We start from the raw sequence: 15,421 nt of genomic DNA, 5'->3' as shown, positions 1-15,421 counted from the left end.
TACACACAGAGTGATCTATTGTATAGAGTCATTACACACAGAGTGATCTATTATATAGAGTCATTACACACAGAGTGATCTATTATATAGAGTCATTACACACAGAGGGATCTATTATATAGAGTCATTACACACAGAGTGATCTATTGTATAGAGTCATTACACACAGAGTGATCTATTTCAAGTGTTTATTTCTGTTAATGTTGAGGATTATGGCTTACAGTTTACTGAGATAATGACTTTTGTGTTGTCATTGGCTGTAAGCCATAATCATCAACATTAACAGAAATAAACACGTGAAATAGATCACTCTGTGTGTAATGACTCTATATAATAGATCCCTCTGTGTGTAATGACTCTATATAATAGATCACTCTGTGTGTAATGACTCTATATAATAGATCACTGTGTGTGTAATGACTCTATATAATAGATCCCTCTATGTGTAATGACTCTATATAATATGGGAGTTTCACTTTTTGTATTGAAGAACTGAAATTAACTTTTTGATGATATTCTAATTTTGTGAGATGCACCTGTACATAATAATAAAAAAAATATTAAAATAGGGAAGTTTAAAAATGTATGTCTAAATAGAAGCTGTCACCAGGTGAAAAGTGGGCAGTTTTTGCTTTTATTTTACTCCCACTGCTCCCCTGAGTATTCATATTTTTGTTTGTTTTTTAATCCGCCATACAGCTTCAGAGATATGGGCCTTTTTATTAAGTGCTATTTTTTCCCAAAGGGCGCGTCTCACGGGATTGTCTGTGGGCGCGTCTCACGGGATTGTCTGTGGGCGCGGCTCACGGGATTGTCTGTGGGCGCGGCTCACGGGATTGTCTGTGGGCGCGGCTCACGGGATTGTCTGTGGGCGCGGCTCACGGGATTGTCTGTGGGCGCAGCTCACGGGATTGTCTGTGGGCGCGGCTCACGGGATTGTCTGTGGGCGCGGCTCACGGGATTGTCTGTGGGCGCGGCTCACGGGATTGTCTGTGGGCGCGGCTCACGGGATTGTCTGTGGGCGCGTCTCACTGCGTCCTCTGTGGGCGTGGCTCACGGGGTTCTCTGTGGGCGCTTCTCACGGGGTTCTCTGTGGGCGCTTCTCACGGGGTTCTCTGTGGGCGCTTCTCACGGGGTTCTCTGTGGGCGCTTCTCACGGGATTGTCTGTGGGCGCGTCTCACGGGATTGTCTGTGGGCGCGTCTCACGGGATTGTCTGTGGGCGCATCCTATAGGGATTGTCTGTGGGCGCGGCTCACGGGGTTGTCTGTGGGCGCGGCTCACGGGGTTGTCTGTGGGCGCGGCTCACGGGGTTGTCTGTGGGCGCGGCTCACGGGGTTGTCTGTGGGCGCGGCTCACGGGGTTGTCTGTGGGCGCGGCTCACGGGGTTGTCTGTGGGCGCGGCTCACGGGGTTGTCTGTGGGCGCGGCTCACGGGGTTGTCTGTGGGCGCGGCTCACGGGGTTGTCTGTGGGCGCGGCTCACGGGGTTGTCTGTGGGCGCGGCTCACGGGGTTGTCTGTGGGCGCGGCTCACGGGGTTGTCTGTGGGCGCGGCTCACGGGGTTGTCTGTGGGCGCGGCTCACGGGGTTGTCTGTGGGCGCGGCTCACGGGATTGTCTGTGGGCGCGGCTCACGGGATTGTCTGTGGGCGCGGCTCACGGGATTGTCTGTGGGCGCGGCTCACGGGATTGTCTGTGGGCGCGGCTCACTGCGTCCTCTGTGGGCGCGGCTCACGGGATTGTCTGTGGGCGCGGCTCACGGGATTGTCTGTGGGCGCGGCTCACTGCGTCCTCTGTGGGCGCGGCTCACTGGGGTTCTCTGTGGGCGCTTCTCACGGGGTTCTCTGTGGGCGCTTCTCACGGGGTTCTCTGTGGGCGCGTCTCACGGGATTGTCTGGGCGCGGCTCACGGGGTTGTCTGTGGGCGCGGCTCACGGGGTTGTCTGTGGGCGCGGCTCACGGGGTTGTCTGTGGGCGCGGCTCACGGCGTTGTCTGTGGGCGCGGCTCACGGCGTTGTCTGTGGGCGCGGCTCACGGCGTTGTCTGTGGGCGCGGCTCACGGCGTTGTCTGTGGGCGCGGCTCACGGCGTTGTCTGTGGGCGCGGCTCACGGGGTTCTCTGTGGGCGCGGCTCACGGCGTTGTCTGTGGGCGCGGCTCACGGGGTTCTCTGGGCGCGGCTCACGGGATTGTCTTTGGGCGCGGCTCGCGGGATTGTCTGTGGGCGCGGCTCACGGGATTTTCTGGGGGCGGGGCTCACGGGATCCTCTGGGGTCGTGTCATTTCCCTGTTAGTGGCACTCCCTTCGTAAAAACCCTAAGAATTAGGACCAAATATAGAGGCCCATATCTGTGGAACTGTATGGCGGATTTAAGAAAAAGCCAAATTCTCCAGGGAGCAACAGGAATCAAAAAAGGACAAAACTGACCACTTTTAACCTATTAACACGTCCTGTATAAAAGGAGTCTGTCACCCCAGAAACACTATTTAAACTGACCACATGGTGAAAAAGGGGATTTAGCTCCTATAAAAACAAATCATGTAAAAATCGTACTTTTTGGTGTAATAAATAATCCCTTTGATGTGTTTAAAAAGTAGTTTGTCCGATATGCCCATCAGGGTGTTCAGTGCACCCTTCAGAGGGCCAAGCATGCGGTTCACCATTCCTCCTCTTGGCCGCCATGTATGCTGATTGAAAGCACCCACTTGGTTAGAGGCAGCGTTATCTGAAGAAGAATGGCATGAGCGCACACAGTGTTACTGGAGGAGAGCGCAGCCCTCTACAGCGAATGCTCGCTACACTGACTGGCGTGTCAATCAACCTATACAGGAGTGGCAGTGTATGGTAATACAAGGGCACAATGGTGATCTGAGTGCTTGGGCATGCCAAGGCTGCACCGAACACCTTTATTTCCATATTAAACTACTTTTTATGCACATCAAAGGCAACAGCTAAAATAGTGTTTCTGGGGTGACAGACCTGTACAGTGCAAATTGTAAGCGGGTGTATGCAGCGGGCTCACGGGGAGAGCCGTGCAGGTAATGGCTGTGTGTTACAACCAGCATCTGCCTCTAAGAATTGTTAACCTGTTAAATCCTGCTGTCAAACACTGACAGCGGCATTTAATACACGCCGGTATGAGGGCGCGTCATTCCATGCACCCATCAGCGCGCCCTGTCTGTTGAAGACCCCCGTGCTTGTCATTATGGGGCTCCACTGAAACTCAGAGGAGATTGTGATTTTCACTATATGCCGCGATGCTGTAGCATTTCTGTATATAGCACAAGTGATCATTCATTTCAACAGAGCATTGAAGAGGAGGGGGGTGAAACGCGTTGGGGTTAGGGATGATGGATGTATAGGGAAACCATTAAGCTAGGTATTCCCCTGGTGGGATTTATCTTGACGTGACAAGCTATCCATTATGTGTACATTAATATTGTTATTATCTGCAGACACTTTGACCTTTCTTGCAAGTCATTTGTGTGACATACTGAGATATATTTTTGGCATGTATTTACTTTGCACTTTGATCACCTTAGCATAGATATTATTCATGTGAATTATCCTCCCCTTTCTGTATCCTGGGTATATACTATATAATTATATTCCTGCGCCTGCTGACAAAGTATTCTCTGATACATGTCTGTGACTATTGAATTTATCCACTTTTTACACTAATGGGGTGTTGTTAATTCGTGTATGTTTGGGATCAGAGTAGTTACTTATTAGGGTGACGTAGGGATACAGTGAAGGGGGCACCACATTGTTTTATTAAGGTGCCAGCCTCTGCGGGCAGGTAGGGATGAGTTTAGGGTCTTCTCCCTCCCCCTTCATTATTTAGTGGATAATTTTGTCCCTTCGTCTGTGCTCTTTCTTTGATTGTGTCTTTGTATTGCCCTTGATTTTAAAGGTACTTAATGAAGATATTTAGTTTTGTTTTTGCAAAATAGAGCACGTCACTTCTTTCAGCGTTTTTTACCCATTGGAAGTAATTGCTGAATTAGGTTTGAGATTGAAAAATACCTGTGGCCCAGGGAGGTGTGAAATTGAACAATCTCTGAGCAACTCAATGGCAGACCATAGTGTGAAAGTAAATAGTGTCCTACAAACTCAATGCACTGTCAGTGTCTTAGGTAAACTATTCCTGAACAATTCACCTGCCCCACTGCTATACCAGAATGAGATTTTCTTTCACTGAACTCTATGTACATGCATAAAAGAGACAAAAGAATAGTGAAAAAAATGCACTAAAAAACAAGCAAAAAAGCAAGAAAAATCCTGAACAACGTACTGGCAAGAGATCAGGTTTTGCTGCAGTTCTGCTGCAGAAAAAAAACGCTGAAAAAAGCATGTGTGAGCATAGCCTTATTCTTTATCTTCTACTGGTTGTGTTCACAAATGCCAACACAACAGTAATTAAAAAAAAGAAATGGAAGGTCTTTCTTTTTCCAGTTCCTTTACTCTCGCTCACCTTGAGTTGACAGATCAGGTGGCTGAATTCACGAAATGTAGCTGCCTCTGCCGGTCGCTGACCAGCACCAAAAATGTATGTTGCTAGGATCACGAACACCTAGTGTTCAGACAAGGGTGTTAGTTTCTGATTTTTCTCAGAAAAGAAGAAAGGAAAAATGATTCTGCTCATGTAAGACCATCTAATATGACTACAACAGTCACTTCCACTGCATCCGCTCCAATCTACTTTCCCTCTTTCAAGTCTATGGTGATCCGGCAAAAACAGATGCAAAATGAGTGAAACATGAGGAAAACAACGGCTTGGGATATCCAGATTCCATATCCCTCCGCTACCTTTCCTGGGTGAGATATATTTCCAGCAGGCTAGAATGTATATGGAGGGAATCTTGGAGGACGGAGCAGTCCCCAACCACTTGTCACTGTCTATACTTTAGAAAATGATTTTTTTATTAATACAATCTTAGTCCTCTTATTTTATTAGGACGGCACTGAAATCCCATACTGAATCTATCGATTATGATTTTTTTAGGTAGCCGACGTCTACCTTTTCTCAATGGAAACGGGCGGCTTTCTTCCCAATCGCACAAGTACATCTAAAGAATGTTTGACTCGATATCTCAACTTGTCACCCTCAAAAGTTTCTTTCTTAAAGTACAAGCAAACAATAATGAAGGTTAGTGAGTCTAAAAAGAAGCCACAATTTGTAATATTAATATCTACGTTTGTGACCAGAATGTTATTGTGTTTCTCCATGTCTTCATATCTGAGAAGAACCTAACCCTGTATAATATGCCATCAATGTCAGCACTGGGTCTCCCGGGGCTTGTGTGACATTATGCCAAGTGGGCCTTGAAGGCAATCCGTGACTGTAATTGGGCTGCTGCTCCATCACTACATTCATTTTTCTGAGGGTCTACTTATTTTATGAAGGGATTTTCCAGGTACTGCGCATTATAGGGAACCTGTCATGTCTTATCTGCTATGTAAACTGCCCCCATAGCGTTGTTAGTGATGCAATGTGCATCACTAACACGCTTTTTTCATTAAAATTGGTGCAAATATAATGAGTGTATAACATTTTATACACTTATATCCTACCTGCTCATTCAGTCATAGGGGTGTGATCCTCCTATTCAGTCATGGGCGGGCGCTGCAGTCAGTCAGTGCTGGCGCCGTCCATGTATTTGAATCTTGCTCCCGGCAAGCTTTGAAGTTATGTGGCGCTTGCGCAGTATGACAGTAAAGCTTCCAGCGCGGGGAGCCGCGCGTGTCCAGCTTCACTGCACATGTGTTACATAGCAGATAAGACATGACAGGTTCCCTTTAAATGGTTTGGCAGATTGTTCGGCTGGCAGATTGTTCGTCTGGCAGCGACCTCGCCCCGCTCTCACTTATACAGGACTGCTTGTTATGCCAACTATTTTTAAAGCAATTGAGCAGAGTCTGCAAAACTCTCAGACCGGTTGCCAGAGTTTCCCAAAATACAGCCGGAGACCAGTCACCTCAGGCATGGGAACAATCTCAGGATATGCAGGAGGTCATCTAACTCTGCATTGGTGGAATTGCCAGACTTCACACAGGTCTATTTTGTGTAACACTTGTGTGTGTGGTTAAAGAGTTTATTACTAGTATGAAGCCGACATAACTAACTTGTCATCTTCACTTTTTGTTTTCTTTCTAGTGGTTTTCCGAACAGTCCCCAAGATTTCAATTAATATTTGCTTTTCTATTCCTTTACATATGTGGAGAACAGTAGGTTCTAGTGAGCTGGAACCCGGTTGCTTCTGTATTCTTTTATATCGAGAACTCTAGGTCCTAGTGAGCTGAAACCTTGTGTAAAACCTTACGAAGTGCCAAATTTGGGATAGAGTGGTGGTGCATGAAGCACATACAACAGATTTTCATGTTTTATATATAATACATATTAATATCTCATTTAGAAATTGATAACTGCAACACATCTCAAAATAGTTGGGTCCAGGCCATGTCCACCATCATGTAGCATCCACTCGTCTCTTTACAACTGTCTGGGAAGTGAGGAGACAATTGCTGGAGATGTGAGAGGGGAATGTTGCCCCATTCTTGTCTGATGTAGGATTCTCACTGTTCCACAGTTCTGAGTTTTTGCCAGATTTTTCATTTCATAATGCAACAAATGTTTTCCATTGGTAAAAGATCTGGACTGCAGGCGGCCGGTTCATTATCCAACCTCTTCAGTGAAGTCATGCTGTTGTGATGGATGCAGTATGGGGTTTAGCATTGTCTTGCTGGAATATGCAAGGCCTTGTCTGAAATAGATGTTGGACAGGAGCATATGTTGTTCTAAAACCTCTAGATGATTCTCAGCACCGATAGTGATGTATAAGCTGCCCATGCCATAGGCACTAATGCCCCCGCCATACCATCAGAGGTATAGACTTTTTAACTACTTAAGCTGAGAAAATCATAGTCCCCTTTGCTTCATCCAAACATGGTTTCCTTGATCAAAATCCTCTCTGTCACAACCACCTCCGATTAACCCCTTCTCTATTTTAAATGACCGTGATGTTGGTTCCAGAGATACTTGCTCCCCCAGCTTCGTTCTTCTCTACCCCATCCTTTCTCCCCATTACCACCTAACATTATGGACTTTTATTCGACCCAAAAACTGTTTGTTCAGCTCACCTCGTACACACCTTCACATATTATTCCACGAGTGGTACAAAGACAAGAATCCCGGATTGGAATCAGATTAGTGCTCTGTAATGTCACAAAAGCAAATCAATCTCCAAAAAGAATTGTTCTTAAAGCACTAGTACTTTATATGTGTATAAAACAGGTCATCCTACGCGTTTCAAACCAGCATGTGCTAACCAGGTGTTAAAACCTTTCGAAACTCGTAGTACAGTGCTATTTTTTATCAGATTTTTGTTAGAACCCTCCTGTTAGTTTTTTCTATATTGTGTTTTGCGGTCACGTGACCATCTGCCTTTATATTCCAGCTCTGCCCTTCTGGCTTTGCTGGACTTCAGTGTTGTTTGACTGTTTTGCTAGCCTGGTGCTTCGGTGCCTATTTCTGTCAGTTTGCTTGGTCCTCTGGGACCTCTAGTACTTTTTGTCAGTTTGTCTTTTGTGTTCTACAACAATTTCTGTTTAGGAGGTGTCCATTTTTGTCCCAGTCCTTAGTTCTTTTAGAGACCCCTCCCTTAATTCTATAGGTCTTCGTTCAGACTAGCCGAGGACCAAGGCGGGTCTGTTCATTAGGAACAGGCAGCCCGCTACATCGTAGGGATTCAGCTTAGTCTTACTATAGGGACAGATTTCCCCTATCTTTCCTTAGTTCTTGTTGCAGATCATAACAGTAAGTCCAGCCCCAAAAAAAACCTAAAAGGAAAGAAATTCGGGGATCAGTATGGTTTCCATCCAGGATTTGGCTCAACGCCTGCAGGGATTGTCTCTGGAGGTGGCCGAGCTTCTGCAACACGTGAGTAGCTGTCCTGGAGCGCATTTTGTTGAACCCAAGGTAGGACTGCCTTATGTTTTTTATGGTAAACGGCAAGATTTTTTTTCCTTTAAAAATGCTTGTTTGTTATATTTTAGTTTGAGACCAAGATCCTCGGGGAATGAATCACAGCGCATTGGTTTTATGTCACTTTTGCGCAATGAACCACAGGGGTGGGCCTTTTCTCTCCAGCCTAATGATCCGTGTTTAAGGTCTGTTGAAGAATTTTTTTCTGCTATGGGGCTATTATATGACGATCCTGATTGAATCTCATCTGCTGAATCAGAACTTAGACGTTTGAATCAGGGGTCTGATGATGTTGAAAATTATTGCACACACTTCAGCAGATGGACTTCAGAAGTTAAGTGGAATGATTCGGCGCTGAGATGTTTATTTCTTGCTGGTCTGAGTGAAAGGGTTAAGGATTTGCTAATTGCATTCCCTGCACCTGAGACTGCAGGAAGCTATGCAGTTAGCTGTTCTTATAGACAGGAGACTGAGGTGCAGGCTCAATGAGGTAAAGACTCCTGTAATGTCAGGTCCTAGTCCCCAGAAAATCTGCCCTGACGGTGGGGAACCGATGGAGGTTGGGGGGATGTCACTCCGCTCTCAGGAAAAAGAGCGGAGATTCGCCGAGGGATTGTGTCTTTATTGTGGTAAAGCTGACCATTTGATTAAGTATTGTGAGCGTCGTTTAAGTAAAGAAGAAAAAAAGGTCAGTGACGCCCGTATAGCTTGTTCACGCTCTGCAGGAGTATTTCTTTCTGGGAGTACTACTCTGCAGGGAGATTTGATTGAATTTCAGGTATTTGTGGATTGTGGTTCAACACTTAATGTGATTGATAAAGGGTTTTTGGAAAACCTTAAATTGAAATCCAAACCTTTGTCATCACCTATTTCTGTGGTTGCAATTGATAACACTCCTTTGAAATGTATTACTCACAAGACTGCTGCATTTCCCCTCACTATCAATGGAGTTCACCAAGAAATTTTGGACTTGGTTGTTTTGGATAATTTGCCCTCTCCAGTTGTTCTAGGATTGCCTTGGTTAAAACTGCACAATCCTTTATTGGACTGGTCTACTAATGTGATTAAGTCTTGGAGTCCGAAGTGCTATGATAAATGTTGTAATGGTCGCATTGCGGCTGTGGAAAAAGGGGAATTACCTTTACCTATTCCAGATTATTGGAGGTTTTTTTCGAAGGAGGAGTCGCAAGTTTTACCTCCTCATAGGGATTATGATTGCGCCATTGAGTTTGTTCCTGGAGCTACTCTTCCCAAAAGTCGCTTGTTTAACCCCTTAACCCCCGAGGGTGGTTTGCACGTTAATGACCAGGCCAATTTTTACAATTCTGACCACTGTCACTTTATGAGGTAATTACTCTGGAACGCTTCAACGGATCCTCCTGATTCTGAAACTGTTTTTTTCGTGACATATTGTACTTCATGATTGTGGTAAAATTTCTTCGATATCACTTGCGTTTATTTGTGAAAAAATGGAAATTTGGCGAAAATTTTGCAATTTTCAAAATTTGAATTTTTATGCCCTTAAATCAGAGAGATATGTCACACAAAAGAGTTAATAAATAACATTTCCCACATGTCTACTTTACATCAGCACAATTTTGGAACCAAAATTTTTTTTTGTTAGGGAGCTATAAGGGTTAAAAGTTGGCAAGTGATTTCTCATTTTTCCAACAAAATTTACAAAACCATTTTTTTTAGGGACCACATCACATTTGAAGTCACTTTGAGAGGTCTTTATGACAGAAAATACCCAAAAGTGACACCATTCTAAAAACCGCACCCCTGAAGGTGCTCAAAACCACATTCAAGAACTTTATTAACCCTTCAGGTGCTTCACAGGAATTTTTTGAATGTGGAAGAAAAAAATGAACATTTAACTTTTTTCACAAAAATGTTACTTTAGACCCAATTTTTTTTATTTTCACAGGTGTAACAAGAAAAAATGGACCCCAAAATTTGTTGTGCAATTTCCCATGGGCACGCAGATACCCAATATTTGGGGAAAGAACACTGTTTGGGCGCACGGCAGGGCTCGGAAGGGAAGGAGCGCCATTTGACTTTTTGATTGTAAAATTTGCTTGAATAATTAGCGGACGCCATGTTGTGTTTGGAGAGCCCCTGTGTGCCCAAACATTGGAGCTCCCCCACAAGTGACCCCATTTTGGAAACTAGACCCCCCAAGGCACCTATCTAGATGCATAGTGAGCACTTGGAACCCCCAGGTGCTTCACAAATTGATTCGTAAAAATGAAAAAGTGTTTTTTTTTTCACTTTTTCATTTTTATGAATCAATTTGTGAAGCACCTAGGGGTTCCAAGTGCTCACTATGCATCTAGATAGGTGCCTTGGGGGGTCTAGTTTCCAAAATGGGGTCACTTGTGGGGGAGCTCTAATGATTGGGCACACAGGGGCTCTCCAAACGCAACATGGTGTCCGCTAACAATTTGAGCCGACAATTTGTTAGCGGACACCATGTCGCGTTTTGGAGAGCCCGTGATGTGCCTAAACAGTGGAGCTCCCCCACAAGTGACCCTATTTTGGAAACTATACCCCCCAAGGATTTTATTAAGGTGTATAGTGAACATTTTGAACCCAGAGGTACGACACAGAATTTGTTTACATTAGGTCATCATATTGAATAAGTTGTCATTAGTCTTAAGCGCAAGTGCTCGCTACTTGAGTTTGCATCGGGTACTCAGGTATGCACCATGTACAGCGTGTGCTCGAGTCCCTGCTCCGCATGTTTCACGGTTATTAGACACCCAAAAAAAAACATGCGGGGATCGCTCGTGCATGGCAGGCAATCCCCGTAAAGTTTTTTTTGGCCACGAAGCATATGGGGCAGAGACTCGAGCATGTCACTCAAATACCCACGATACTCAATGCATACCAGAGCACCCGATGCAAACTCAAGTAGCGAGCACTTGCGCTCAACACTAGTCGCCATATCGTCATCTTTTTTTCTTTTGAAAAAAATCCCAACCCAGCCCTAACCCCAGCCCTAACCCCAGCCCTAACCCCAGCCCTAACCCCAGCCTTAACCCCAGCCCTAACCCCAGCCTTAACCCCAGCCTTAACCCCAGCCCTAACCCCAGCCCTAACCCCAGCACAACCCTAACCCCAGCACAACCCTAACCCCAGCACAACCCTAACCCCAGCACAACCCTAACCCCAGCACAACCCTAACCCCAGCACAACCCTAGCCCCAAACCCAGCCCTAACCCTAGCCCAATCCTAACCCAAGAGTTTATTTTTGACGCCGTTCCTTGTGCGGTATAAGTGATTAGACTAATTTATTCTTCGGGTCGGTGTGATTACAGCAATACCAGAATCATATGGGGTTTTTATGACTGACAGCTGTCACACACTAAAAGACGCATTGTTTGTAAAATCTAGTTTTTGCATCGCCATATTTTGAGAGCTATAATTTTTCCAGATTTTGGCAGACAGTCATGTGACGGCTCGTTTTTTGCGGGATGACTTGACGTTGTTATTGGTGCCATTTTCAGGCACGTGACATTTTTTGATCGCTTTCTATTCCGATTTTTGGGAGGCAGAATAAACAAAAACCAACAATTCAGGAATTGTTTTTTTTTATTTTTTTTTTTATTCTGTTCCGCGTGTGGTAAAATTGATAAGGCAGCTTTATTCTTCGGGTCAGTACGTTTACAGCGGTGCCACATTTATATCGTTTTTCTATGTTTTGCACTTTTACATAATAATAGAAATTTTATAGAAAAAAATATTTTTTAGCATCGCTTTATTCTGAGAGGTATATCTTTTTTATTTTTCGGATGATGGAGCTGTATGGCGGCTTGTTTTTTGCGGGATGAGATGACGTTTTCAGCGGTACCATTTTTATTTATATTTGTCTTTTATGATCGCGTGTTATTCCATTTTTTGTTTGGCGGTATGGTGATTAAAGCATTGTTTTTTGCTTCGTTTTTTTTTTTTTTTTTTTACCGTGTTCACTGAAGGGGTTAACTAGTGGGACAGTTTTATAGGTCAGGTTGTTCCGGACGCGGCGATACCAAATATGTGTACTTTTATTGTTTTTTTTTTGTTTTTTTTTATAATAATATTTATTGATGGGTACATTATATTTTTATTTTTGGTGGATTATTTTTTTTATTTTTTTTAAATATTTTTGCAATTTTTTTTTTTTCACTTTCTGGAAGCTCATATAGTTTATTACTTTGTCCCACTCTGGGACTTTCACTTTTTTTTCTCTGATCGCCGGCATGGCACAGGAATGCAGCACCATCCCTGTGCTATGCAGGCTGTCAGCGCCGGACAGGGAGAAGATTGTTTGGAGATGCACTGCGCATGTCCAAACAATCTTCCTGCTGTCTGGTGACCCGGATGTTTTCATGACGACATCAGGTCGTCATGGCAACACCCGGGAAGCCTTTGCAGACAGCGCTGGAAGCCGGAAGAGGAGGTGAGTATCTGCGATCACCTCCCCTTGCCCCCGCAATGCTGCGATCGACTTCGATCGCAGCATCGCAGGGGTTAATGTGCTGGGAGCGGTGCAGGACCGCTCCCTGCACATAGTATCGGGTGTCAGCTGTGATAATCAGCTGACACAGGCTGTGCGGGCGCGATCGCCATGATGTACTAATACGGGTCTGGCTCTTAAGTCCCAGGGCACAGACGCGTATTAGTACGTCAGATGTTATTAAGGGGTTAATCTGACTATCCCTGAAAGAAAGGCCTTGGAGGAGTACATACAGACTAGCCTGGCTGCTGGTCAATGTAGACCTTCTAAGTCGCCTGTGGCCGTTGGATTCTTCTTTGTTAAAGAAAAGAACGGCAGTTTACGTCCATGTCTGGATTTTCGTGAAATTAATAAGATTACCATACGCAATTCCTACCCATTGCCGTTAATTCCTGACTTGTTTAACCAGTTAGTGGGGGCCAAGTGGTTCTCCAAAATTGATCTCCGTGGGGCATACAATTTGTTACGAGTGAAGGAGGGTGATGAATGGAAAACTGCTTTTAACACTCCGGTAGGTCATTTTGAGAATCTGGTGATGCCTTTTGGTCTTACCAATGCACCTGCATTTTTTCAGAACCTTATTAATGACCTCCTGAGACCTTTGATTGGTAAGAATGTGGTTGTGTATTTGGATGACATTTTGAATTATTCACCAGATCTGGAGTCCCATTGGCAGAGTGTACGTGAAGTTTTGCAGTTATTGGGTGATAATTCACTCTTTTTCTAAGCTGGAGAAATGTGAGTTCGCTGTGCAGAAAATTAGTTTTACCAGTACGTCCATCATAACAGCACGACAGGAGTTAAGTCCTCTGTTCCTCTAGGGACAGGAAACACATGAGAGGTTAAAAGCCCCCCCCCATCACACCCTCAGTGTTTTTCCTGTCCCTAGCAGGACAGGACGCTATGGGGAGGTTCTCCGAAGATAGAAGTTACCTGAGAGCCAGGGGGATTGGGGGGGTCTGAGAACTCTCCCCTTCCTTCGGTCCAGAGGCTCCATGCTGATACCCCTCTGCGGGGTCCCTCAGCCAGAAAACCGCCGCTTGCTGCTGTATCCTCCGGACAGGGGGCTCTGAATGTTGCACTATCCCACCGGCGTTGCTCTGAAAGGCTGGCGTGCGCTCCACGGAGGAGCACGGTGTATGGTTTCCGGACGGAAGGCGGAGTTATCAGTGCGAACATCCGCTTTGGGGCCGGCGTGCGTTCCAGGGTGGAGCGCACGCCGAGCGCGATGAGAGACTTCCGGCCGGGAGGCGGAGTCAGAAGAGCGGATATCCGCTTTGGCCGACATGCTTTCCAGGGTGGAACGCACGCCACATGGGCTTCTCCTTCCGGCACGGAGAAGAGGGGCTTCCGGCGCCCAGAACGCACAGTTGCCCGGAGGCGGTGGTGAGCCTCCAGGGCATTAAGAATAGCGATTATCGTTGGGGGCGTGGCTACCACCTGGATCAGGTAAGACCCTATAAAAGGGTACACCTCAGCCACACACACACTGACACCATGGAAGCTAATCCTTCACGGTCAGAAGCCCCTTCAGAGTCCCTGGGTAGTGTGAGTACAGCCTTAGGCCCTTCTCTGGATAAAATCTGAATATTCTAGGACAGGTTTTTATAGTAAATCTCCGGTGTCTTTTTATATTTTGTTATGGATTAGGAGAGGGGAACCCAGAGGTCTGGATCTTCTTCCAAAAAATCAAGACGATGTGTAGACTGTAACACGAAGCTTCAGGACTCATATAAAAAGCGGCTGTGTAAAAAATGTATAGCTGAGGTCCTAAAGGAAGAAAAAACTTCCTTTTTGACGGATATAAGATCTATGATCCGTGAGGAGGTCCAGAGTACAGTCTCGAGCCTCATGCCTTCCCGTACACAGCCGTCACCCCAAATAGTTCAACCCTCTCCTCGCCAGAAAAGACCTAGGTGGGAGATGGAAGAGGTGTCTGAGGAAGGAGAATATTCAGACTCCGCATCAGAGCACAGTGTAGACGAGGATGAGGATCGCTTCTCTGTTACCCTCACAAGAGAGAAAGAAATATGTCTTCTCTACGAAACATACGGATGAACTATTAAAGTCCGTCAGGCATACTATGAACTTGGAGGACACTCAGGTCTCCCATTCCAGACAAGATGAAATGTTCGCAGGTCTGAGAACTCAGAGAAATGGAGTGTTCCCTGTAAATGAGCATTTCAAATCAATGATTATGGAGGAATGGGAAGAAGTGGAGAAAAGACTCATTGTGCCAAGAGACTTTAAATCCCGTCTTCCTTTCAATCCGGAGGACATCAAACTTTGGGAGGAAATCCCTAAAGTAGATGTCCCAATAGCGAAAGTGGCTAAGAAAACATCCATCCCCTTTGAGGATTCGTCTTGCCTCAAGGATGCAATGGATAGGAAGGCATAGAGCATGCTCAAGAGGAGTTGTGCGGCCTCAGCAGCCATAATTAAATCAAATACCGCTGCCACTTCAGTGGCAAGATCCATGTGCCTTTGGTTAGACGAGCTGTCAGATCAAATTAGGTCGGACTCCCCTGTAGAGATGCTATCAGACTCTCTTCCCATGTTAAAGCTGGCAACGCAATTCATGGCTGATGCCTCGGCCGAATCGGTTAGATTCGCAGCTAGATGTAGTGTACTATCTAATACCGCTAGACGGGCAATATGGCTAAAAACGTGGTCGGGGGATAGCGGCTCAAAGAATAAACTGTGCTCAATTCCCTTTTCGGGTGCTCGGGTCTTTGGTCCAGTGTTGGACGAGATCCTAGAAAGAGCATCCGACAAGAAAAAAGGATTTCCCGAGGATAGGGTTAAAAGATACTGGCCCTTTCGTGGACCCCGTCGATCCCCTAAACGTGATTACAGGGGTAAGACGGGGAGATGGTCTTACAGGAAGGGAGGAAAAGACAGAGCAGATCAGGTCGCCTTTGGAGCCCCAGCTAGACCATGATG

The 15,421-nt window shown here is 45.6% G+C and overlaps 1 protein-coding gene across 1 annotated transcript in view; it reads left to right on the top strand.

The window, feature by feature from the left end:
- LOC141152924 (piRNA biogenesis protein EXD1-like) overlaps positions 1-15,421 on the top strand; it is a 105,831-nt gene that overhangs the window by 66,842 nt on the left and 23,568 nt on the right. The window contains exon 9 of the mRNA XM_073637564.1: positions 5,002-5,145. Coding sequence (XP_073493665.1) covers positions 5,002-5,145 — 144 coding nt within the window. The remainder of the gene's footprint in view (positions 1-5,001; positions 5,146-15,421) is intronic.

The sequence above is a fragment of the Phyllobates terribilis genome, unplaced genomic scaffold (genome assembly GCF_046119375.1).
Source record: "Phyllobates terribilis strain yellow unplaced genomic scaffold, ASM4611937v1 Scaffold_7__3_contigs__length_470593459, whole genome shotgun sequence".
In the NCBI taxonomy this organism is placed as follows: Eukaryota; Metazoa; Chordata; class Amphibia; order Anura; family Dendrobatidae; genus Phyllobates; species Phyllobates terribilis.
The sequence above is the reverse complement of the archived record's forward strand: the minus strand, read 5'-3'. Positions and strand labels throughout refer to the sequence as shown.